At 45.9% G+C, this 27,281-nt stretch overlaps 1 protein-coding gene across 7 annotated transcripts in view; it reads right to left on the reverse strand.

Annotated features, from left to right (window-relative positions):
* Positions 1-27,281, reverse strand: part of EDARADD (EDAR associated via death domain) — a 97,574-nt gene that overhangs the window by 56,816 nt on the left and 13,477 nt on the right. For 2 of the 7 annotated variants that reach the window (XM_040465003.1, XM_040465004.1), the window contains exons 2-5: positions 22,671-22,725; positions 16,499-16,590; positions 5,779-5,837; positions 1,847-1,886 (exon numbers count right to left, since the gene is read on the reverse strand). In XM_040465003.1, coding sequence (XP_040320937.1) covers positions 1,847-1,886; positions 5,779-5,837; positions 16,499-16,562 — 163 coding nt within the window. In that variant the 5' untranslated portion in view covers positions 16,563-16,590; positions 22,671-22,725. Of the gene's footprint in view, positions 1-1,846; positions 1,887-5,778; positions 5,838-15,169; positions 15,900-16,498; positions 16,591-22,670; positions 22,726-27,281 lie in introns of those variants that run through there. The other 5 variants (XM_040465008.1, XM_040465010.1, XM_040465006.1 and 2 more) reach the window with 5 other exon arrangements.

The raw sequence follows: 27,281 nt of genomic DNA on the forward strand, positions 1-27,281 counted from the left end.
CAGGAGGGGCAGAGGGAGAGAGGGGGAGAGAGGGGGAGAGAGGGGGAGAGAGGGGGAGAGGGAGAGAGGATCCCAAGCAGTGCGGAGCCTCATGCAGGGCTCGATCCCACAACCCTGGGATCATGACCTGAGCGGAAATCAAGAGTCAGATGCTCAACCAACTGAGCCACCAGGTGTCCCAGGCAGGCTCTTAAAGTGAGGTCTGCATCCCAACCACTCAGGTGTGCAAATACACACAGGTGCCTGGGCCTGACCCCAGACCTACCATGTTGTGATTTCAGAGCAGCTGGGCCCAGAATCTGCATTATAAACGAGCCTCCCCCACACTCCCAGATGGTTCTTCAGTGCGCGCTGAAGTCTGAGGAGTACCACCCAAGGCTGCCTCCCATCTGTCCCTGGCTGCCTGGCTTGCACCTTGCACCATCTTGCTGAACTAAAGAGTTAAATCACACACTGGAGGATTCGGGACACTTAGAAGTCATTCAACGGGGGAAAAGAGGAAGTGAGCTTGCCAGATGCCACCCCTACCACAGCCAGGATGTGGACTCAATCTTGGCTTTCGGTCTCTTTTCCCTACATCACTGCCACCCCCAGGACATGCACGGGAGGCAAAAGAAATTAAACTCTAACAGTGTAATTTCTGGATGCAAGGAGAAGGGTCTGGCGAATAAGGGATGGAGGGGAGGGAGCTTTGGTAGAGCCCTAGACTTCACCTCAGGTGGGCCCAGGCAGGGAGCTCCCTCCCAACTCTCCAGTTGGGTGACCCTATGATCACCCCGTCACAAAGACTGCTTAGGAAAAGCCATGTTGGCGGGTGCCGGGAAGCCCTACCTCTCCAGGAAGCTGGGGGCCCCTGCCATCTCTGACGCTGGTCAGATCTGATTGTCCCCCACCTCCCCCACTCTGGGTTGTCAGCAGAGCACGAGGTAAATGCTCCGGTAGGGCAACCAGCAGCTTGGCCTCCAGAGCAGATACAGCTTTGTGCACGGCCCCACAAGAGAAATCGGGAATGGCTGAGCCTAGCCATTTTTCTGGTCTGTACTGTGCCGAAAACGTTAGCCTGTGAATTACAAAAGATAGGTTTCTGGGGGATTTCTGTGTGTCTGTTTTCTGTTTTAGGGCCTGACAAGCATCCTTTGCCCCTCTGTCTAGTAAGAGAACCCTCCTTCCTGTGGTTTGGGTAGAACTTACTCTACACTCTCCCCCACCCAACCTCAAGGCTCATACCTGACCAATGCCCTCTTCCATCCTCCTGATGGCAACAGACGATTCACAGATGGCCACATGACCCAAACCGCCCATATGACAGTCATCCCCAGAATTATGTGGGTGCTAGGGGAAACCCCCCCCCCCCAACCTTGCTCTGCCATCTTGAGGGGGCACTGCATAAAGCTGGAGGCATTGGTGACCACCTTTCCCATCATGAAGGGAAAGCCTGCCCAAAACCGGAGCCAAGACAGAGCCAGGAGAGGGACGGACAGACAGAGAGACCGAGCCCGAGAGCATCATTTAAATGCTTGGATTTAGCGTCCAAAGACCCTAAGCCAATATGTCCCTCCTCCCTTTTTAAAAATTAACTTGAGTTAGACTTCTGTCACTTGCATCCCAGAGTCCTGGCTATCTTCATTTCAGGCATGTGAAAAACACCACAGGAATTTAATGGATAGTTTCTAATGAAGTATCTTACAGATTTAAATAAGAAAATTCATGCCTGGGATCATCCACAAGTCGTCAGCTAAATTATCACTATGTTTCTGTTTTACACATGAGAAATTGCTTTGACTGGTGCTTTGTTCAAGATACTAAAATAATCACAAGTTCAAGTAGTTATATTAACCGTACATACCTTTAGGGAGTCCTGTATCTTGAATGGGGTATTTGTCTGACTGTGGAAACCAACAAAAGAAGAGAGTTATTCTTAAACACCATAGTCAATTGTAAGATCAAAGTGAAAAGAAAGCTTTGTTTTGGGGAAGTCATAATTTTAGTTTAAAACCTCGCAAGTTTCTAGCCATGGCTTTATCAACAGGCCCGACCCATTGCTTGTTTTTATGCTTAGTTCATAAAAAATGAAATCTACGTTGACAAGAAGTTAATGTTGGAACATGAGACCAAGTAAGCCTTCTCAATTTCCTCAGCTCTGACCACTAAACCACACTTCCTCTCTTTTCTGCAGTGCTATTTCCCCTATTTCCTGTAGTTTAAAATTGAGGAACGTTTCCACGAATTATGGGGATAGACTGATATCTTGTCATCATTTCTGTGATATTCATTTGGGTCAATAAGCCTGCGTGCCAGGTGGTATTCACTATTGGAGAGCTCTGTCCTGGGTTGACTGGGATGGGACTCAAAAGCCAACCATCCCTACTGACCTGCACAAAGATCTACAAAGATCTACTCATTACGCATGACCATATACAGTTCCTCAATGCCCTGGATGAGGGCAATTCCATTGGAGGGGAATTCAAAATAGCAAAGGCTCTTACAATCATGTATGTCTTTGTTGGTACCTCCATGCGGGTATCTAATGTTCTGAACACTTTGACTTCCGATTAAAGAATGGAGTAATTCTCTGATGACTTACATGAGAGGAGCGAGAATGTGCCCAGTCTCCCTATCCTGTCCCCTAACCCCTATTCAGCTCCCACCCTCCATCTGGGGCTTTTGGGTCCATGCCCTCCAGCCTTAAAAGGAAAGTTACACCTTCCAACTTGCCTGTAGGTCTCACACATGTCCTCCTCTGACAGAAGAGAAGAAGAAACAAATGTGGAACCAAGAATTTTGTTTTAAATCCCTTTCCTTGCAGTTACTTTGGAGATGAACAGTGAAGCTTCAGAACCTCTAGGAGCCTCAAACTCCTCTTCCACAGAAGAAATCAATCAATCATGGAGAACTTAAAAAGTCAAGTTTTCCCTCACACTAAATTCTTCTTGATACTCTGTTCTCCAGAGAATGGAAAACACACCTGTCCTATAACACTTACCAGGCTGTTTTTAAAGTATGTAGTTGTCTATTTCCTGGAACAAACTTGGAGTTTTTCAAGAGAAGGAACTATGATCTTTGCAACTCCACATTTTGACTCAGTGTTAACTGAACATCTACCAAAGGTCTGCATGAATGAACAGGCTGGAGCAAACACAGGTTTCCTGAAAAGACATTCAAGCTAGGCCTGGAGAATGCCCAAGAACTTGGGTGACCAAGAGGAAGGAACACAGTAATTGAGATGGCAGACACAGGTGGTCTGGACAGTGACAGGTGTAGAAGACCCATCAGCTTGAAGCAGAGACACACGCTGGAGGGGGACAGGGCTGGATACGAAATGATGGAGTCAGCTTACATGGAAGATCCTGGAAGTGAGGTGGAAAGATTTAATGGGTGCCATTCTAGGTGTTTGGGAAGCTTGGCCTATCCAGCTGTGCATGGGAAGATGTTCAACACTGTCTTGTAGAAACTCAGACAAGCAAACAATTTCAGCACAGTGCGATAGAAAGTATAGAGTTTGGGCTGTGGAGAAGGGGGCCCCAGAAGGCCCCAGGGTGAGGCAAAGAAAGCATCACAGGTCAGCGAAGCTTGAACTGAGAAGACGAGGAACAACAGGAGTTCATCAGGTGAGGAAGCAGGGAGATTTTCTTCGCTGGATGGAGCAGGGTTATTGGTATCCCAGGAAGGTGAGAAGGCCTGGGTGTTTCAGGAGCAGCAAATAGCTACTCAAGCTTGACTCATCAGGAGGGATGCTGAGATGGGGTCGTGGAGGACCACATGTGCCGTTCTGAAGAGTACAGGCTTAACCCCAGGAGCAGCTGCCATGTTATGGGTTGATTTGCGTCTCCCCAAAAAAGACCTGTTAAAAGTTCTAACGCCCAGTACCTCCGAATGTGACCTCATTCGGAAATGCAATCACTATAGATAGAGGACTAGTTAAGGTGAGATCATACTGGAGTAGAGTGGACCCTCAATCCAAGATGACTGGTGTCTGTACAAGAGACACAGACCCACAGGGGGAATTTGGCCACGTGCCAACGCAGTGAGGGAACGGATGGGTGCAGTTACAAGCCGAGGGCCACCGCCAGCTACCGACAACCACACAGGCCTGCAGAGAGCAGAAAAGATTCTTCCTCCACTGATTCCGGGGGGAAATGGCCCCGCCAACACTTGGGTTTGGCTTCTCGCCTCCAGAAGCGTGGGCCATTTAGGTCACCCATCATGTGGTGCCCTGTTGTGGCCACTCCAGCAAACTGACCCAGGGAAGGCTTAGAAAAATCAATCTGGCCCAGCGTGGAGACGCGATCAGAAGTAGCTGTGAGCCAAGGAGAGAGGGGAGAACCTGATGTCGGGAAGAGAGTGGGAGAGTGGGAGTCCCAGGGGAGCACAGATCGGGCACTAGGGACAGGAAGGACCAACTGAGTAACACCCTATAGGAGCCAAAGGCTCTCGTAAGGAACCACAGCACGGGGGATGACAGGAATGATCCACAGGGCTGCTCTGCATCCCGTCCTTACGGAACGCAGGGACAGGGGATTCTCTCATGTTGATTTCCACTGTGTGTCCAGCTCCGTCCCATTCTCACTTAGGAAACTGCAGCGCTGACTAAAGATGTGAGAACAAACATCTCAGGGCTTTGAGACACAGGTGCCGCATGAATCACCAAAGACTTAAAGACACTTCGTTGAATTGTATTGTTTAATTATATTGTTGTGTGCATTTATGTCATTCTAACTAGATTAGTTCCTCAGAATTGTTCATGACTGGGCAGTTCCTCTCCTCCAAATGCTGACAGAAAAGAAAAGAGAAGGAAGAGAAGAGAAGAGAAGAGAAGAGAAGAGAAGAGAAGAAAGGGAAAGAAAGAAGAAAGGAAGGAAGGAAGGAAGGAAGGAAGGAAGGAAGGAAGAGGGAAGGAAGGAAAAAAAGAAGGAAGGAAGAAAGGAGGCAGGAAGGAGAGGAAAGAAAGAAGAAGAAAATGTGTCACATACTATATGCATAATAACACATGAAACGTTGCCAAAGGCACTGATTCGGTCATAAAACAAGAGGCAGTACCACATAGGAGAGCAGGGCTCCAGTCTGGGTGATTTTATACAAATCAGTTCACTTTCCTTGCTTCTTCTGTAGCATGGGGGTAAAAACAGCTGTCCTACCACCTCACCGCTTACTTGGAGGATGAAGAATGATGTATGTGAAGTCCTCGGTAAACCTTAAGCAGTAGACATGCTACCGAGTGGTTATGGGAAGGCAGGGCAGGGACCTGAAGCCAGCCGCTGGGCCGCTTCCAGTCGGGCCTCTTAACCTCATCTTCTGTGCCTCAGTCTTTCATCTGTAAAACGGGCAGTGCTTACCTGGAGGGAGGTTGCAGTGATTAAATGCAATAACACACTGAATCAAACGGTGGACGCCCATCTAGTGAATGGGCAGCCCCCAGTTACTGGAAGGCAGCCCTGTCGTTTCCTTCAATCTCACATTAAATAACTTGAATTTGGAAGAAGAGGAAGTCAAAAGGAGACAGATAAGTATTGAGTAGACAAACGTACAAAGACCTGATGTAATCTAAGCAGATCACTTCTGGTACATGCCAAACAAGAACAGAAACCTAATACCATTTCTAGCCTTAGAGAAACCCAAAGTTTATTACGTCACAGAGAACACTGTGATAAAGACATTTATCTTTGGAAAACCGAACTTGGGGTTTCTGATCTTCATGTTAATACTGAGCCATAAAAATGCAACAAAGGGGAAAAAGGAATAACAAGAATTATCGCCATTCATGTAAAGTTTGTAACCTACCACGTTAAAGGATAAAGTGCTAGGGTCCGTGTCTTCCACTGGCTCCTTTGCCATATGATCTGAAAAAAGCAAACAAACAAGTGGAGAGTATTTAATTTAAGAGCACAAAGGTGTCCTTTGAGAACTGCCTTCACAGCGATGCAAACCACCCTAATCAGGTTTGAGAAACACTGACTTTGAATCATTACTGAAAACAAATTCCGGAGGAATGGGGTCAGACCACACCAAGAAAGAGATTAAGACAAATAAACTTCATTAAAAAAAAAAAAAAAAACCACCATAATTTGGGACAGTTTCCTTGTAGATATCTATAAACACTCAGAGTTCCAAATAGTCATGAACTATGCAGATGTCATTCTCAGGACTGTGTGGCATACTGGATTTGATTATAACTTTGACTTCTGCTTTTCTCCATTTCCTAAAGAGAGAGGGAGACACAGAATCTGAAGCAGGCTCCAGGCTCCAAGCTGTCAGCACAGAGCCCGACACAGGGCTCGAACTGACCAACCGTGAGATCATGACCTGAGCTGAAGTCAGCCGCTTAACCGACTGAGCCACCCTGGTGCCCCTCATTTTTATAATTTTAAAATACTAAGCATCTGGATGTGGTTTATGCAAATGAATAAAGTCAGAAATGCCTCCCAGTATCATTATCAAACAAAAAGTGACTTTGATTTCCCAATATGTTTGCTTCTTATTTACCACTTGTTGCATTTCAGGAACTGAATGAGGAAATGCAGAAAAAGGGATAGGCCTCGGTCAAAGCCACAATTACATCTTAAGAATTTACACAAAGTAGAAAAAAGTTCCCCTCTCCAAGACACTTTATCAGACATCTGCCAGAAAACTATCTTAATAAAGAACCAAATCTGTTTGGGGAGGGGGTCCTCGAGATTTGTGCAGCACACCACCCACGAAACCCTAAGTGGCAGCCTTGGGTCAGCCGACTTTTCAACTTTCATTTTTCCCTCCAGATCTTCATTAAGTATACACTGTGGACCAGGCACTTAGACCCAGGAAATGCCTTTGGGGATCCAAATGAGCATAGCAAGATGATTTATAATAATTTGTGTTTGTTCTCCCTAGATGTTTCCCTTCTAGAATGTGCCTGGACTTTCCCCATGTCTTTGCCTGGCAGGTGTTGACAATGCCCAAAGGAGCAGCAGTGTGAAGGGAACATCTATTTGTTTGTTTTATGACAGCCTAGTCATTGGAGAGATTAAACAAGATGGCCCAGAGGAGTGGGGACAAACGAGGAGAGCTTTCGCCAGTGTCATTCCACAGAGCAGGGGACAGACATCTGCAGCCTCATGAGTGGGGACCGTGGCCTGGTCCCTGGCAGAGCCCAGAGGTAGCAAGGCCACATCAGGAGATGCACCAAGGGGACTTCCCAACCCCAGCAAAGGGACCCGTGGTTTGTGTCTAGCACAGAAACAAAGGGCTGCTGGATCGCAAGGGTCCTGTAAGGCCCAGACCCCGAGGACACCAATGCCCACCAAAATGTACTAAAAATTCAAGGCCCCTCTCTAGTTTTCCAAGCACCACATCATCCTCTCAGATTCCCGTGTGACCCTGAGGAAGGGGCCAGGTCCCGACTCGGACTGAAAAGGAATTTCCTGGGAGCCCAGGGGAATATGGACTCAAATATGGATTTAAATCCATGTAAACAAAACAGGAACCACCTGTGTTGCTGATTTCACCCAGAGTTTTCACAATTGCTCCTGCCCAAGTGATAAGTCATTATAATACAGAGCCCTCAGCGTTAAGAAACACAAGTGCAGAATGCTATGGAAACAAGAGGAAGCATAAATGCCCAGCCTGGGGTACATGGTGGGGTTGGGGGCGGGGGGGTGCGGGGAGAAGATCCTGCCAGGGAATGGACAGCTGGGTCTGGAAGGATGAAGTGAAGCTAGCCAGGAGAAGGGGTTGGGGAGGGAAAAGCATTCTAGAGAGAAGGAACAGCATGGGAGAAGGCTGAGAGGGGATAAAGAACATGGCACATTGGTATACTTCAGATATGTCCGGCCAGACACACCGAGTTTGGTTTTTGAGTTTTTCCTTCTCATTCTTTTCCTTCCGGTTCCTGGCTGGAGACAGGGTGGTGGAAGCCGTCACTGAGTAATCTCAAGTTCCTTCCTCCCTCCCCACCTATCACGGCCTTGTTGCAACAATTTCATTTTCACTAAAGCATACTTAGATGCTAATGCTTTTTTTTTTATTTTGAGAGACAGAGAGGGAGCGAGCGCAGAGGAGGGGCAGAGAGAGGGGAGAAGAAAGAGAAACCCAAGCAGGCTCCATGTTCAGCCCAACTCAGGGCTCAACGCCAGGACCGTGAGATCATGACCTGAGCTGAAATCGACAATCAGATGCTCAACCGACTGAGCCACACAGGCAGGCGTCTCTGGATGATAATACTTTAAAACCTGCCCCCCCACCGGGGGTGTGGTATATTAGCAGGTATCAACAATGGCATTTCAGGTCAAGGGGCATGCAGGACCTAGAGAGCTGGGGAGGGGTGTGTGGCGGCGGGGGGGAGGTGGTGGTTTCCAAATGACTCTAACAGAATTCATGCAGACCTCACCCGCTGTATCTGTAAGTGAGTTCTGTTTCCTACAGAAAAATTAGCATGAAAGGAAGGAAAAAGAGGAAGAAAACGGAGGACATGGTCAGGAAAGGCAGAATCACACCAAAAGTGGCAGTGAGGACTCAAACAGCACAGTTAAGGAAGGCACAGTGGGCTTGGGTGCTGAAGGCCTTGGTTCTCCCTGCCACATCCTGAGAGCAGTGGTCTGGCCTTGAGCCAGTGTGACCTTGGATGACTCACCTAAGTGCTTATGGCTTCAGGCTCCTCCCCTGTAAGCTGCGGGGTGGGGGGAAGGGGGGCTAGGGGGGCCCCAGGTGATGGATATTGTGGTCAGGCCAGGATTGGGAACCCCAGGCTGGATGAGCGTGCCTCACAAAGGTATGAGGTGAACAGGAAAAGCCAGGCGGATGATGGCACGTGTTTGGAGGCCCAAAGTCTCTTGCTTTGGTCTGAAGTCTCTGAGACTAAACAGAATTTATGATGGCAAGGGCACAAGGAATTCAGGTTTTTCCTTTTCTGATGTACGGCAGCAAAGCGAAAGGGTAATCCGGAAAGGCGGTGTGTTCGGACCCCGTAGTAAAGGCGCGTCCAGGTCTTTTATCACCTTCATTGGAGTCTCTGACGTAGATCAGGCCGTGGAGGAAGTTCTTCTGTGCACATCACTGCCAAGCACGCACACAGACCCAGGGCTGCGTGGTGCCCAATGTGCCCTGCCTGACATCGTGCCTTCTCCCACCCGGGACGTCCTTGTGGTTCGCGCTCAGCCTCCTGTGTTCGCCAGGCCTGGGTGGGTGTGTACCAAGGAGGGTATTTGGAGGAGGGCTGATCCTGATTCTCTGACACTGGTCTGGAAGTAGGAAGTTGCCCTAAAGGACTTCTGAGAGCCCTTGGAGCTGCATGTTTACAGTATTATTACATACAAAATCAAATCTCTTATTTAGAAGCATTACAGTGTTTATTTTTTATAAGTTCCAGGGAACTGCGGGCAGGGCCCCCAGGCAAGGCTCTGACAGCAGCTGGGACACGGGGCACGGGAGGAGCCAAAACAGAAAGGGGGACCACATGAGCTCAGGCTGGGACTTCCCCTAGCTCCCAGCCGAAGCCCTGCTCTCTCTGGCAGTGCTTTCCTCCCAAAGCCACCTCGACTCCGGGATCAATGTCTCCAGGCAAGAAGACACACACCACCCCAAGTTACCTGGGAACTGACCAAAAAGGATCTCACTGATGGCACTGATGTTTAATTTATATGAGCGTCTTCTGGAGAGTTCTCAAAAGGCACGAGAGAAGCCCGTGGTGACCTGACGCAGCGTGGCCCTGGAGGACACCTGGGCCGGCTCTCGGAGACATCAGGGGAGAGCAAGCTAGGCAGGCTGCTCGCTCGTTTCTTCTTTCTCTGGGCCTCAGGTTCCTAATCTGTAATAGTCAGGGGTGAACTGAGCCTCCACACGTCCTTCCAGCTTTAAAGGTCCATGAGCGGTGAGAAGCAGTGGCCCCATCGGCCAAAGAGCATCTTCAGGCTAAGGTCACTGAATGATATAGGAAGCCGCGGTCAGCACCTTCCTCTGAAACTCCCGTTAGAGCTCCCGCTTAGCTGGTGCCCAGCCCGTGCTGCAGGGGTTACCCCCAGGCTCAGTGTATCTTCACAGGAACCCCGAGGAAGGTTCTGGTGCCTCCCTTTTTACATAACTGTGTGCCTAAAGTCACAGGGTGATACAAGAGCCAGCATCTGGATCTGGGACTTTGTGACCTCAAAATCTGCCTATTTTGGGGCGCCTGGGTGGCTCAGTCAGTTAAGTGTCTGACTTCGGCTCAGGTCATGATCTCATGGTTCATGAGTTCAAGCCCCGCATCGGGCTCTGTGCTGAGAGCTCAGAGCCTGGAGCCTGCTTCGGATTCTGTCTCCCTCTCCCTCTGCCCCTCCCCCACTCACGCTCTGTCTCTCTCTCTCTCGAAAATAAACAAACATTGAAAAAAAATTTTTTTTTAATCTGCCTATTTTCCACTACTTTCTAGAAGTTCATGCACTGACTACCTGACATGCTCCCCTGGGGGGAATCTCAGTGTCCAGATTTTCCCTTTTAATAAGGATGTTAGATTAGGACCTACTCTAATGACCTCATTTTAACTAGATTACATCTGTAAAGCCTCTATTTCGAAATAAGGTCACATTGTGAGGTACTGGAGATTAGAATGACAACAATGTTTCTGGAGGAACGCAGCTCAACCCATCATAGTTTACTCTCTGGCCCCCCCAATTCACATCCCTCCCATGTGCAAAATACAGGCACCGAGCGTCCCCCCAAAGTACTATGCATTCCAGCACCAGCTCTAAGTCCCAAATCTCCTCCTGACTCCTCATCCGCTCAATGACCCAAATCGCATCCTTAGAACCGTGGACCGCAGCCCACAGCCTCTCCAGAAGCAACCGTCCTCTATTTTGCAACACACATCCTGGTGAGCCACCCAACAGCCATATGGTTCCGCTCCAACACCTCCCTTCATTAGCCACGGAACACGGGCGCCACTCGTTCCTAGACACAGTCTGTCAAGGGAAATCCAAAGACCTCCTCTAAGGATGTTCTTTCAGAGCGAACAAAGAGGGAAGCATGCCGGAGCGCCCTGGCTTTCCCAGGGAACCAGGAGCCGTGAGAGGCCTTGTGTGCTTTCGAGCGAAGAACTCAAGACAAGTTTCGAACTTGCAGTTTCAGAGCGAACTTATTTTTCCTCTGTTATTAGGATTTTGTGCGTACGATCGCTTTTCTGTTGACCGACGGCTGTTTTCATTCCTGGTTATGAAGAAGTCCTAGAGCCCTAACCATATTTGGGACACAAGGTCTCAGGGAGGCAGTGCTCTGGTGGTGCTGGCACACTGTTTATTTTCTCTTCTTCCCTGTCGTCTGCAGACCTCACATCAGGTGCTGAACAAGTGGAAGAAGGACCAGGGGTCAAGAAAGTGCACACCCAGGGGGTGCCTAGGTGGCTCAGATGGTGGCATCCAACTCTTGACTTCTTTAGCTCAGGTCACAATCTCAGGGTTCACGGGTTCGAGCCCCACATCAGGCTCTGTGCTGACAGCACAGAGGCCGCTTGGGATTCTGTCTCTCCCTCTCTGTCTGCCCCTCTCCTGCTGCAGCATGCGCGTTCTCTCAAAATAAATAAACTTAAAAAAGAAGAAGAAGAAAAGGAGAAAGGAGAACTCCAGCTTGCCACGGCTCTCAGGTGCATCTGAAGAAGGGCTAGCCGGTCTAGCTGGTCAAAGACCTGTGCTCCTTGAAGCAGTTGGCTCTTCTGTCCCGGTTTCCATTCCCACTGCTACCTGGGACCCACCTAAACTCATGGCGGGGGGCGGTGCTGGGAGGGGCAGTGAGAGATGAGGGGCCACCCAGGGCTGTCCTGAACTGCTGCCCCACCAGCAGCCTCACTGCACAGTGCAAACGGGGACCCCAGAACAAAGGAAGGACATGCGCCCATGAGCTGGTGGCCCTGGGCAGTTAGCTCATCGCAGTGATTCAGCCCCACCTCCTCAACCCAAGGTTTCAAAGCCTCTTTCTTTGCTTCTGGCTTGAGGTCTGTATGAACGTGAGCCAGACTGGACTCATCTCCGACACAGATGATCTGACTCATTCCGTGTTCGATTTTTATTAGTGGCAGAGATAGAGTGAGACAGCCTTACTAGAACCTGCATGACTGTTTTTCTTCCGTGTGACCCCAACAGTCTTGTAGACTTTCTTAGTGCAAAACGTTGTTTCCTCACACTAAGCTCATAACCTGCTATGACAGTATATATATACCTTTGTTATTTGCACGTGAAGACACAAACATCTTTTTTATCTTTACAAGGTAAACTCAGTTGACATACCTAACTGGATGAAGAAGTTTCTAAAATGTCAAAACAAGAAAAGCTTTTACTGCCCACGGTTTGAAGCATATGTGGTTAAACTGTATTCTTCCATTCATTCAGTGAGGCAGTAAGTATTTAACCAGGGCTTACAAAGCGCTGAGTGGTGTGGGAAAAAGAGGCAGAAGCAAATGGTAGACGAAATTAAATGGCCTTATAACCTGCAGCCCATTGACAATTGTCGAGTGTAACAATTCTCCAGGACCTCCCTACTGTCTTGATGTTGAGGCTTTGCTGGAAGGGAAAACAACCTTAGCAAGAAGACAGCCAGGCCTCCAGGATCTGTGAGTCTTCTTTAGCATATGAAAATGCTGTTGGAGACTTCCTCTTGCCTTTACCTCCCCAGCTCCCAAGTATGTAATCAGCCACTCCTCACTATCGGGGCATCGATTCCTGCCCCACAGGTCCTGTCCCTGTGCTTTAATAAGATCACCTTTTTTTTTTTTTTTTTTTTTGCACCAAAGACGTCTCAAGAATTCCTTCGTGTCCTTTGGTTCCGGATCCCCACCACCACTCGGAAACCACATCACCGAATACCGTGACAGGTGTGAGCTCTGTCCAAGAGCTTACTGTCTAGTTGGAGACAGACAGGAGTGGGGTTGGGGGGGCGGTGAAGAGGGCCTTCCGGACAATGGGAACAATGTCTGCGAAGGGGCAGGGACGACAGGGGTGGGTAGAGACGGACGTAGAATGAAAACCTCTGAAGGACTGAGAATCTGTTAGAAAAGTCCATGCAGGTTTCTTAAGTAGACAAGTGCAGGATCTGTTAGGTCTCTGGCCACCTTCTGGTGAAGCGGCGGGTAAAAGGCAAGCGTAGGTGTGAACGCGGCAGGTGAGCGCTGAGTGCAGGAAGTCAGGAGAGAGCCTGGGAGCTTGGTCAGAGATGCAGAAGGGAAGACTCCCTTTAATGAGTTCCACAAATTGGCACCATCTGTGGCTTCATTTCAGAAACAGAAGGGGTGGGCGGGTATGCGCTGGAGGTTATAGACATTAAATGAGAAAGGGAAAGTCATTTTCGATCTTTTTTTAGATGGAGGAACCCTCCTCTTACTGATAGACTCCCAGAGTGGGAACGGACAGGGGGACATCTTTCGGATGTCTGAATAGGTTCTTCTATATCTTTGCGAGTGACAAGGAGACCTCGACCTTCGGAGGTCTCTCCCCACTCTGTGGGAAGCCAGAAAGATCTCACGTACGGATTTGGGTTCTACCTCTTAAAGTTCAGGAGACCAATTTCTTTTGAAGGACACCCTCCTATCGTCATCCCCTCTGGTCACGCCTCATGTGCTGGGATTTCCAAGTCCTTTGTTCCATTTTGGCTGGGCCAGGCAGAGCAAGAACACCACGACAGGAATTCTAGATCCTGTAGTGCTAGTGTGGTCCGCTAAGACCACGTTGGCTGCCCTGGTGGCCTCTTCACACCATGACTCACTGAGGCTTTTTACACACTGTATCACTATTAAGGGGCAGTTCCTGGGCCTTGTCTTCTCTGGTGCCATTAATTTGGGGGGCCCGAGCAGATTTTACACTTGTCCCCATTCCATGGATCCCCGTACCCCCTCCCCCCCAATCTTTTTGAAGCCCCTTCGCCACTATCATGTAATGAGATCTGAGACGACTGTTGGTAAAATCGGGCCTCACACCGCTTGGCACTTGTCTGTCCATCGCGTTCTTGGAAGACGTGGATGCGGAGGTGAGTGGGGGTGGCTGCCCTTTCTGTTTTTTTCCCAAACAGTGGGTATGGGGGGAGGGAAAGGAGATCCAGACAACTGATTTATTTCCCATTTCCCTGGAAAACACATTTACCCAATTCCCCACTTGAAGAAGAATTTAGACCTTGCTTCAAAATCTTCAGGAAACTCTCCCAAACTTAGCACACCATGATGCCAATGTAGCTGTCTTCTGACTCACCTCCAGATACTTTGTCTCCTCCTAACTGCTCAAACCACAGATTAATGATGGAATGTTGCTCTGTCCCTGCCCAAGCCCAAGCCAGAAAATAGGAAACACGTTTATCTACGCAGTTACAGGCAGTTCTGTATATGTGGTTTTCTCCGCAGCCTTTCCAACCTCAGCAAAGGAGAAAAATCCCTAGCGTGCCCCGGGGAGTAGCTCGATCATTCATTCATTCATTCATTCATTCATCCCAAGACGATGAGAGAGCAAGGGCAGAAATCCTGGAAGGTGAAGTCTGAGGAGGCCCTTAAATCAAGTAAGAGATGAAAGAAAAATCGAGATTCTGGCCTGGGTACACACAGTATTTTAACATAAGGACAGAACTAGAGACCATTCTAATTAAAGGCCTCTACAGGTGGGATCCCACAGGTGGGATCAGCCTCTCGGTTTCCTGGATACCAGTTCATGCAACGGCTCTGAGGGCCAACGTACATACAGAACAAAAGCATTTAATGAAAGTGAAAAAGAGGAGCGCAAAGGAGAAATGAGAAGGCCTGTGAGTGGGGAGAAAGGAAGAGCCAGGGAGGAAAGAATGAAATCCACTCCTTGCGCTCTTTCCTGCCAGAGAGGCTTGAGAGACTTGTTTCAACCGGGATCCCGAGTCCAGAACAAAAGCGGCGGGGGCCACAGCACGGGGAGAGGGAAGGCGCGTCCCAGGCACGCGTGGGGGTGCCGAAGGGTGGGGGCGGCGGGCGCGCAGGAGGCCAGCGAGACCCGCGGGGATCGGCAGCCGCTCGCGGGGGGGACCTCGCACCGCGCCCTCGGGGCCCCGGGCGCCGCCGCGGTCCCCGGCCCGACCCCGCGCGGACCGGGGTGCGGCGCCCCGTCCAAGGTCGTCCCGGGAAGCCCCGGGGGTCGCGGGAGGCTCGGCCCCACGGTAGCTGCGGGAGCCTGGCGAGCTCGCGGGCCGCGGTTCCCGCTCCAGGTGAGGGCGCGGCGCGGTATCACTTTACCTGCGCGCAGAGGGCCGTCCGGGAAAGCCATGGGGCGGGGTGGGGCAGACGAGCGCCCAAGGGGGCTGCGCGACCTCGGGGACGGGGTTGGCGAGCGGGAGGGCAGGGATGGCAGGTCCTGCCGTGCCGACGCGCCCGGAGCTCACCACCGCGGCTCTGCGCGCCCCTCCTCCTCCTCCTCCTCCTCCACCTCCTCCCAGACTCTCCGCAGCGTCCTCCGCGTGCTCACTTCCTGCTTCGGCAATTAGCAAAGCCCCTTCTCGGCGCGGCCAACTCCCTCCCTCGGCAGGCGCGGGCCGGGGCCGGGGCGCGGGGAGGGGCGCCCGCGTGCCCGGAGCGTCGCCAGTTCGGGCAGCGCCCGCAGCCGGCGTCCTTCCTGCCGCGCGCCCAGGCTCCCGACCTGGCGGCCCCTCGAGCGCCGTCCCGGCCTGGCTGCGAAGGAATCGGTGGCCTTAAATCCCGGCTGCAGTCGCGGGTCGCCGTGCTGGCCCCTAATCACGCCGGGGCCGGCACGCAGCTCTCCCACCGCAGGCCCCGCGATCTGCTGTTTAAAGTCTCCCGGTCTTTGGGCAGCGAATGCCGCTGCATGGTGGCACACGCGAACAACCGCGATTCGGAGTTTTCTTTGGGCGATAGCTATTACGTGGCCTCCAGGATAGATGCTGCACAAAGGGAGGCAAACGAGAGAGCGCCTGATCCACACCCGTACAGCCGTTCTAGAAAAATAGCCGGGGTTCTCTCGGAAATGCGGAATCGGTTCTTCCAAGAAAACCACTAAGGTCTAATTTAAAGGGGAACATGCGCCAGTTACTTACGGGAGCACAGACTGGCGTCGTTTACTAAGAATACATTAGAGATAGTTGTATTTTTTAAAAAATTTTCCAACGTTTATTCACTTTCCGAGAGACAGTGAGCGGGGGAGGGGCAGAGAGCGAGGGAGACACGGACTCTGAAGCAGGCTCCAGGCTCTGAGTTCCGCGGGGCTGGAACTCGGGAACCGCGAGATCAGGACCCACCCGAGCTGCAGTCGTCCGGCTCTTAACCCACTGAGCCACCCAGGCTTCCCAAAGACAGTTGTATTTTAATTAAACCTATCGTCAGTCATAAGTCTATTACACAAGCGTTATAGGCAATTTAAATGTAACAGGACTCTCCTAAGGGTTTTTAAAGAATCCACATCGGCCTGGGCAGGTGAGGATGGAAAGACGTATGTAAGAGACAACATAATCGCTGTTAGCATGCAGTGTCAGCGACTGATCACTAAAGGAGCCTCCTCCAGCCCAAAGCTCAGCTTTGAGAAACGCAGAAAAGCAGCAAATACCTACATACCCTCGTGGTGACCAGAGGCTTGTTTTGTGCTTCTCCTCATCTGTTTAGTGGTCCGGAGGCCCATGGCGCTCTCTAGATTGGTGTCTTAGTCTCTGGAAGAGGCCATGGAAGAGGCAAGAGCCTCAGAAAAGAGTGACCCGCTGTGTGTCTGAAGAAAGTAACAACCTTCTAGATGAAGCTTTCTGGGGAACTTGTAAGTGGGAGCGTAAGCTTCCTTCTGGTCTGCTTCTGATAGGAAGGGAAATTTTTTCTAAGAGTATTTTCTCTTCGAATCTATTTTGAGGTTTGGTTTGTGGTTCTTGCAGACTTCTCACGAAGATGGAATTATTTCTAAAGTTGGTTGGCAGGAACCGCATATCAAATTGTGCTATCTTGTTAACACTGTAAGCTCGAGCATTGCCATAAAGCTGGTTGGCCTTTCAAAACCCTGAACTAGAATTCATCTCTGTATCACTCTCATTCTTTATTATACCGAATAGAAGATAGGTGGCAGAAATGTACTTTCAGATTAAATTTTTTTTAAAGAAGATTGATTATGTACGTAAATTATTATCTCCTTTCATTCAATTTCCTTGTACCTCCTTTCCTATGAATTGCAACCATAACCCATCATTATCTTCACTGTTCCCATGTGCTTTGTGAACTATAAAGTGTGCACTACAAACGAGAACTTTTTCTTTTTGCAATTTACAAAAGAACTAATTTAAAAACAATTCTCATCCACCATCATTCCCACAGATTCCCATACAAGCTATTTGCTCTCACATTATGTCATTCGGCTTTTGCTTCTATTGCTTCTAAAGAGTGTAAAACACTCAGCTCAGGCCATGACTCAGCTTGTTTCAGCTGACTTCAGCTCAGGCCATGATCTCACGGTTCGTGAGTTTGAGCCCTATGTCGGGTTCTGTGCTGGCAGCACAGAGCCTGGAAGCTGCTTCAGATTCTGTGACTTCTCTCTCTGCCCTTCCCCTGCTCTCTCAAAAATAAATAAACATTAAAAAATTTTTAAAAAGCACTCTTTAAAATGGACATTTTTTACATTTCCTGATAGCCCCTACATACTCATGAATCTCAGAATCATGGTAAATGGGGATGGTGGACTTTGTAATCAAGGAGTCAAGCAAGCTGGATATGACTCATGCCCCTGTCACTGGGAGTTTGGGTTACTTTGGCAAGCAATGCAAACTCTTGAGTGTAAGAATTTATAGGATTGTGAAAGTTCAATGGAATAATGTGTCTATAAAGATACCTAAACCAGGGGCGCCTGGGTGGCTCAGTCAGTTAAGCATCCAACTTCAGCTCAGGTCATGATCTCATGGTTCATGAGTTCGAGCCCCCATTGGGCTGGTTGCTGTCAGCATAGAGCCCACTTCGGATCCTCTGTCCCCCTCTCTGTGCCCCTCCCCTGCTCATGCTCTCTCAAAAATGAGTAAACATTAAAAACAAACAAACAAACAAAAACTAAATCAGTGCCTCTCACATAGTAGGTACAAATAAACCAGCTACCTTCCTGTTTTCATTCTTTCCTTGGAATTTAGTTTATTGCAAGAAGTTCCTATTTGTTATAAGAAATTTGTTGTAGTGTTTGTGCATAGCATAGATGGATGGATGGAGTCATAGCATCAAATAACATACTTTTTGAATTGCCCATTCCCCCGCCCCGCCCCAACGCCAAACAAAATGCCAAGCCCTGGGGAAACCGAAGTGAGAAGTCCCCAACTTTTAGGAGTTTATGGTCAAGAGAGACTTGCAAATACTGTTTCACTATAGAACTGGGATCATGAAGGTTTAAACCAGGAAGAGAGCATGTGTAGAAGAAAGGCACTGAAGATGTATGCAAGCCATCTGGCTGGGTGGTGACCACCCTCAACCTGACAATTTGCCTTGAAAGCTTTCAGGCAAACTTTGAGGCCTTTACTCAAGATAATCTGGCCTTAAGTAGAGAAAAACATACACACACACACACACACACACACACACACACACACACACACACACTGTTGGTCTTGTGTCTTTTCACGAACGGATGACAGTTATCAGAAATGTTATCTTTAAAGAGAGAAAGCATTAACTCAAAATATATTTTATTTGATTCATCACAGAATATGTTGTTTTTGTTCATTTTACACCATTGTGGCTAAGTGTTACTTAAATTTGTGCAACCTGAGATAAAAAGTTATTATTGAGGGTATGTACATTGTATACAATGAACCCAGCAAATTGTGCTCCCAGACAGGGTCTCATCTATATAAAAGTGGCTGTAACGGGGGCACCTGGGTGGCTCAGTTGGTTAAGTGTCTGACTCTGGATTTCGCCTCAGGTCATGATCTTACAGCTCATGGGTTCAAGTTCCATGTGGGGCTCCACATTGACAGTGTGGAGTCTGCTTGAAATATCTCTCCCTCTGTGTCCGCACCTCTCCTGCTTGTGCTCTGTCCCTCTCAAAATAAATAAACATGAAAAAAAGTTTTTTTCAAGCAGCTATAATGGAAGTGCATGGATTTGGGACAGTAGGAGACTCCTTACATTCCAGAATGAGACAGTGCCTCCCTCAGCTGCATTTGTGTGATAAAACCCTGTGGAATTGTGTGTGATGCAAGAGGCCTAATGAGAGTTAATACGTTTGCTTGTCTCCTTGAATTTTGTCCAGTGTGTTAAGGCACTTGTAGGGGATCTCAGCTGTTTTACCACCTGACTGCTCATGATAATGCCCCAGTTTTCTTCTGGAAAACCGCCATTCCCACTTTCAGTCCATGTGATTAGGCAGTGGCAACATCACCCTGACTCCCGACTCTAGGGTTTGGGCATGTGACCCAGTAATAGCCTTTCAGACCATTACTGAGTAAGCCTATGAGTCCAGGAGGTGCATGGGACCTTTGCCGGTCAGTGGGGCCGTGGGGTCAGTGGGGTCTCTAAATAACTAGCCCGGAGATCATTTCTTCCACCACACCACATGCTTGTGTGTGAAATGTTTGCCAGGGTGCACATCACAGAGAGCCTTGAATGCCAGACGAAAGCATTTGAGACTATTTTTCATGCAACAGGAAGCCAGGAAGCTAGTTTTGAAAAGCAGCATATGAAAATTGGTGTTTTTGGAGGATTAGTGTGGCAGCTGTGTGTAGGATAGGATGGAGGAAGGCGCAAACTCAATCCAAGAGTGCATTTAATCTTCACAGGGCACTGTAATTTATTACAGAGTTGAATTTGCATCCTTGTCCAAAAGTGAGGGAAACTCATATCTGAAACTCATATCTAAAAATTGTAAATGTTCTTTTGTTGCCTTTTTAAGCATTCGTTGTCTCCCATGAAGTGATTGCTTTATGCGTTTGCAGATGTTCCTTACAAATGATGTACTCCAAAATGTTGACAGAGGGACTAGAAAACTTATGTAAGGAAAATATTGTCATTTTAGTTGATGTGAGCCCTATTTGACAGGGGCACAGCACTCTGGTGCATACATTTAAGCATGAATAGTTCTTAAAGTTTCTTCTACCTACTTGGACAAAAGCCGTTCTATGTACAGGAGAGTAAATCTCTCTTGCCAACTTCTACCAGCTTACTTTGAATCATTTACCCATTACGACGCATGAGCCAGAAAACCACCATTTTTGTGCTGTGTTTGGTTTTCCACAAAGAGAATGGAACAGTGGGTGATTCTCAGTGTGGGTCTTGCTAAAAACACTTTGAGTGCCATGGATAGGGAGCGGGAGGTACGGAGAGGTAAGGAGATGGGAGAAAAAGTATGGCTCTCTAATGAGCACTTTATCCTGGAACCTGACTACAGCCTTGCGCTCTCACCACTCACAAGTGTGTGCTGGTACCTTGACCTTGGGTGCCATCATCCTCAGCATGTTCAGCTGCTTTCTTAGTGAATATATATAATAGCAATTTATTTCTTGCTCCAGATATTAAGAGAAAATCTGATCAAAAAGATGAACTTTATGGATCAAAACCTGAAACCCAACTAACTGAAGTCAGCTAGAGATTTTGTTCCATTTCTGCTGTTAGGAGAAAAGGGCAGATGAGAAGAAAACCTGGCGTTATCGGCGACCAACTAAAAGTTGTGTAGTCGGCACCTGAGAGTTTAGTTTCCTGTGCTGTGTACCCTCAGAATGTGGAACACGGGCTCAAGTTGCTGACTTGGGAATCTACAAAATCATCCATCATTTAATAAATTATTTTAAAACTTGTCATTTAGAGTGTATTCTTTTTTATAAAAAATGTTTATTTATTTTGAGAGAGAGAGAGAGAGAGAGAGAGCACACGAGTGGGACAGGGGCAGAGAGAGAAGGAGAGAGAGAATCCCAAGCAGACTCCTCACTGTCCACACAGAGCCCAGTGCGGGGCTCGATCTCATGAACGGCGAGATCATGAGCTAAGCTGAAATCGAGAGTCAGACTCTTAACCAACCGAGCCATGTAGATGCCTCTAGAGTGTATTCCGAGCTAAGACAAGAAGGTGGACTTAGATACAAGTGAGTCAGATGAGGAACTATTAGAACCAATAGGTGAATTTAGCTTGGAGGAGAGAAAAAGCTCAACGTACGGAACACCAACAGCTTTCCTATAGATCACCAATATGGAAATGGTGGAAATGATCCCATTAAAACAGCAAATAAAGCTACAAAGTTACTGGGGATAAATTCAATAAAACTATCTTTAAAAATCGCAAGAACTACAAAGCCTTCCTGAAGGCTGTAGAAAATAAATCTGAGTAGATAGAGAACTATACCAGGTTAATTGATAGGAAGCCTCAATATTGTAAAGATACTCATGGTTCCCCAATTAATCTATGCAGTTAATGAAACCCAATCAAACCAATAAGATTTTCTTCGAACATGAAACTGGTTGTAAATTTATATGGAAGGGTAAATTCAAGATAATTTTGAAAAAGAATAACAAAGAGGTGGTATTTGTCCTATGAGATAGCAAGGTATTATAAAGTAACAGTAATTAAAACAGTGAGTATTGGTATAAAAAAGGATTAACGGGAGCAGAAAAAAATGAAGCACAGATTCTTGTATCTTTGGGGAATTTGCTACATGATTGAAACATTTAAATGTTGAGAAGATAGTTCAAAAATAGTATGGGGATATTTTGCTATTTAGATGAACAATGCGATTTATATCCCTACCATACCTTATACACAAAAGTAAGCTTCAAATAGATTAAATATCTAACTATAAATTATTTAACATTAAAATTAGTAAGAGAAACTATAAGAGAGAATGTTTTAATAACTTTAATAACAGGAAAAGCTTTCTTAAGATAAAAAAATCAACAGACATGAAAGAAAAATCTGATAAACCTAACTGGATAAAATTTCAAATTCTGCACCATAAGACAATAGAAAATTATAAAACAGGGGTAAACTTAGAGAAATTAATTACATATATGATATTCTATTTTGTAACTTATAAAACTTATAAAATATAAAAATTAATTAAATATAAAATATAAATAAAATTTAGGTAAAAATATAAAATAAGATATTTGTATTTCTAATTATAAAATAGAATAGTATATAATATATAACTTATATATATAAAAAATCAGTCCAAAGTTTTAAGAATTTATTTAAATAAATTAAAATATGTTAACAATAATTCAACATAAGGTTGGACAAACACTAGGTAGAAAATCCCCAGAAGAAACAAAAATGGTCAATAAAAATATAAGATATTCAACCTTGTCAAAATAAAAGAAATGCAAACTCAAGCAATAAGAAGCTAGCAGAAGGGCAAAAACTTAAAATCTTGCTAATATCAAACACTGGCAAGACTGAAGAAACAGGTTTTCATACACTGTAGGAATGTTAATTTATATGGTCACATTGGAGAGCAATTTGACCTAAAATTGCTAAATTCGCTAACATTGACCCAGAATTTCTCTAAAGGAATTTTTGCATGTGCTACACGGAGGCAGGTAAGAATGCTGGATGCAGTGTTTTTGTCATAGCAAATATTAGAAACAATCTAAATGTCAATCAATAGGGGGATGAATAAATATATAATATAATCATGCAATGCAATATTTTACAGAAGGTACCAAAAGTAAGCTAGGAAAACATTTTAAATGAAAAAACAAGTTGCAAAGTGATATCAGGGGTAGACACAAGCCAATCCATATGTTTTCTATAACTACATTCTAATTTTTAAAAAATGGATACATACCAACTTTACCTTGCAACCAAAGCAGAGTAACCGGGAACTAGATCTACCCTCTTGCCTGAAACAAGAACAGCAAAAAACCCAAATAAAATATACGAAACAACAGTTTTTAAGGCACTACACATCAGACAAAAAAGGCCAGTGATCCCTAAGAGCCAGGATATAAGCGAGGTGATTCCTGTGCTTGCCCCAGCTTACCGCCTTGAGAGAATTTCCAGGGTGTGGCGCAGAGAAAGGGATGGAGGCAGAGTCTTATGGACTCCCTGATGTGAAGAACTGTGGCTAGAAGTCACAGGACAGGAAGCTGTAGAGACTTCGCAGAAAGGTCCTCAGAGATCCATGGGATGTCCCTCTTGACTACTCAGCATACCATTTACTGATAGATGCGCTCATGTTGGAAATGACCCACAGTAGAAGATCAGAGGGAACAGTACCCGGGGCTCACTCAGAGCCACGAATAGTGCTTACCAGTCCAACCAGACTGCAAATAGCTTGTATTTCATGGGAATTTGGTAGATTACACAGAAGAGTCTTGCCTCAGTACCGGTAAGTAATTACCCCTGGACTGATCAGGCACTGCCCCAGTCCCACCTAACAAATCTTAAAAGACCCAAAAGGATCAAACTCTTTTCAAGTAACTTAGCTGCATCCTGAAAAACTCAATAAATACAAATACAAAATATAGAAGTACAAAAATATCCAGTACCCAACAAGGTAAATGCACAGTGTCTGGGATATAAAGATACTAGGCTTGCAAGAAGTAGGACAATGTAGGCTAATAATGAGGAGAAAAATTAGGTAATTAAAACTAACCCAGACCTGACACAAATGTTAGAATTAATGGAGAACAGTAAGGGTGCCTGAGTGGCTCAGTCGATTGAGCGTCTGACTTTAGCTCAGGTCATGATCTCACGGTTTGTGAGTTTGGGCATCGGGCTCTGTGCTGACAGCTTGGAGCCTGCAGCCTGCTTTGAATTCTGTGTCTCCCTCTCTCTCAGCCCCTCTCCTGCTCATAAATAAATATTTTTAAAAAATTAAAAAAAGAATTTTCAAAAAAAACCCCAGAATTAACGGAGAACATTAAAACTTTTATTATACCTGTATTCCATAGGTTCAACAAGCTACGTAGAGACACGGAAACTATTAAAAAACCCAAAGTAAAACGTTCAGAGATTAAAACCATAATACTTGAGGTTAAAAAAAAAAAAAAAAGGAGACTAGATGGGATTAGCAGCAGCTAAGACATTTCAAAAGAAAAGATTAGTGGCTTTAAGACACCGCAATTGAAAGCACTGAAAATGAACCTCAGGGTTGGGGCACCTGGGTGGCTCTGTCTGACTTTGGCTCAGGTCATGATCTTGCGGTCCATGGGTTTGAACCCCGCGTCAGGCTCTGTGCTAACAGCTCAGAGCCTAGAGCCTGTTTTGGATTCTGCTTCCCTCTCTCTGCCCCTCCCCTGCTCACGCGGTCTCTCTCTCTCTCTGTCTCCCTCTCTCTCTCTCTTTCTCTCTCAAATAAACATAAAAAGAAAAGAAAAGAAAAGAAAATGAACCTCGGGGAGAAAAAGTAATTTTACAAAAATGAAAATAACTGTGGACAACTTCAAGTCACCTAATATACACGTAAAATACATGTAAATGAAATCCCTGAAATGGAAAGATGGTGGGGGGCCAAAAATTATTTGCAGAAAGAATGGCTGAAAGGTTTCCAAATTAGATGAAAACCTTAAATGCACAGATCCAAAAATGCTCAGTGAACACCCAGCACCAGAAACATGGAAACAACTTCACCAAGCCCCACACACTCCCATTTGCTCAAAGCCATAGACAAAGACTAAGTCTTAAAGTGGCCACAGGAAAAAAAGATACATGACAGAGCGACCAAACTAAGAATAACAACAGATTTCTTATCAGAAACCGTGCAAGCCAGGAGACAGTGGATCAGTATGTTTAAAGGACATAGAATTGTACACCCAGTAGAAATGTATTTCAAAAATGAAGGTGAAGCTTTTTTTTTTTTAGACATGTAGAAGTTGAAAGAGTTCATCTCTGGCAGACCTGCACTAAAGGGGTCAGTGTATTTGAAAACTAATAGGTTTTATTGAAAGCAAAATAGTGACAATGTATGCAGAGTTTATAATCTATGTGAAGGTAAAACTGACTCAAAAGCAGGAAGGAGAGAAATGGAAGTACACACTTTTAAGGCTCTAATGCAGGAATTATTAAAATATCATTTAAAGCTATACTGTGATATGTTACAGATGTATACAATCACCGAAATAACACCAATGAGAGTTATGGCTAGCTAATAAGCCAATAAAGGAGATAAGATGAAGTCAGAAATAATACAGCGTGGCAGTTTCTTAAAAAATTACAGGTAGGAGCACCTGGGTGGCTCAGTCGGTTGCGTGTCTGACTCTTTCGATTTCAGTTCAGCTCACGATCCCATGGTGGTGGGATCGAGCCCCGCATCAGACTCCATGCTGACGGTGGAGCCTGCTTAAGATTTTCTTTCTCTCTCTCTTCCTCTGCCCCTCTCCCTGCTCATGTGCTCTCTCTTAAAAAAAAAAAAAAAAAGTTGGGGGGGATGGGCACCTGGGTGTCTCAGCTGGTTAAGTGACCGACTCTTGATTTCAGCTCAGGTCATGATCTTATGATTTACGAGTTCAAGCCCCACTGCCTTTGTGACAGTGCAGAGCCTGCTTGAGATTCTCTCTCTCCCTCTTTTTCTCTGACCTCCTGTGTACTCTTTCTCTCTCTCTCAAAATAAATAAATACAAATTAAATGTATACCTACTATATGGTCCAGCCATTCCACCCTTACTCATTCACTCCAGAGCAATTAAAACATATTTAAAAGATTTGTACATGAATATAAAACCTAAAACTATAAGACATCTAGAAGAAAACAGAGGAGAAATTTTTGTGGCTTTGGGCTAAGCAAAGATTTCTTAGGTACAACACCAAAATCACATACCTATTAAAAAATGTAAATATTGGACTTCATCAAATTTTAAAACTTTTCCTTTTCTAAAGAAACTTAGAATAATGGAAAGGGCAGCCACTGCTGGGAGAGAATATTTGTAAAACATGTGTTCGACAAAGGACTTTTTGCCAAAACGTGAAAAGAACCCTCAGCATAAGGAAACAAACAACCCAATGGAAAATGTATAAAACATTCAAAGAATCATTTGACCACAGAAGTTGGCAAATAAACACAAGGATAGATACTCACATCAGTAGTACTTTAGGGAATTCTAATTAAAACCATAATGAGATACTACTTGACACGTGTTAGGATGGCTAAACTAACAGACTGACCATACCAGATGTTGGCAAGGATATGGAGGAGCTGGGATTCCCATGCCCTGGTGGTTGCAGTGTTAAGGAGTACCACCTGTTTGGAAAACCACTTGGCGGTTTCTTAAAAATGTAAATGTATACCTACAACATGATCTTGCTATTCTACATCTTTACCTAAGTTTTTTAAAATCTCATGTCCAAAGACTGGTGCACAGTTCAGTGCAACTTTATTTGTAATAACTCCAAATTGGAAACAGCCCAGATGTCCATCAATGGGCGAATGGATAAAAATATTGAGGTATACCTTTAGCATGGAAGCCTACTCGGTAATAAAAGGAATGAACTGGGGCATCTGGGTGGCTCAGTTGGTTAAGCATCCTGCTCTTGGTTTCAGCCCAGGTCATGATCTCACCGGTTGAGATCAAGCCCCATGTGGGGGCTCTGTGCATGGTCAGTGCAGAGCCTGCTTGGGATTCTCTCTCTCTCCTTCTCTCTCTGCCCCTCCCCCCCCCACTCTTTCTGTCTCTCTTTTAAAATAAATAAACTTTAAAAAAAAAGGAACGAACTATTATCACTAACAACATGGATGAATCTCAAAATAGTTATGCTGAGTGAGAGAGGCCAGAAAAAAGGAGTACTTAATGTATGACTCCAAGTATATAAACCTACTGAAATGCAAACTCATCTCTAGTGATAGAAAGCTGATCTTTGGGTGCCTGTGATTGAGGATGGGGAGGGAAGAATGATCACAAAGAGAAATGAGTAAACTTGAGAGGTGGATAGGTTCACCACATAGAGCTTGGGGTAAAGACTTCATAAATGTATACGTATGTCAAAAGTTATCCAACTGAACAGTTTAAATATGTGTAGTTGGTTGTATGATAATTATACCTCAATAAAGCTGTTTCATTTTGTTTTTTTTTTTAAGGATGGATACTTGCCAAATTCATAACAATGTCTAATAAGGGCTATCTCTGGGCAACAGGGAAAGGACCAGGACTGGAAGAGATTAATGCTTACAGAGGCTTCAGCTTTTTTGGTAGTGTTCTAACTTTATATGTAAATATTTATTTATGTATATGTTATTTAAAAATTTTTATATAGAAAATTTGGAAATAATTTTCATAAAGGTGTCTGCTTAACAAAATCAGTCTTGACTTGCCTCACCCCCCCATAAACATTGTCTCCCGGACTGATCTGTTTGCAAAGATTCAGTCACTTGAAAAACTATCCGTCATTCTCCTCCTTTTCCAGACTTTGAATTGTTTGACATTGCAGACTGCGAAATGAATGTGAAAGTAACCATTGATTT

This window comes from Herpailurus yagouaroundi, unplaced genomic scaffold (assembly GCF_014898765.1).
Source record: "Herpailurus yagouaroundi ecotype Mexico unplaced genomic scaffold, PumYag 530, whole genome shotgun sequence".
In the NCBI taxonomy this organism is placed as follows: Eukaryota; Metazoa; Chordata; class Mammalia; order Carnivora; family Felidae; genus Herpailurus; species Herpailurus yagouaroundi.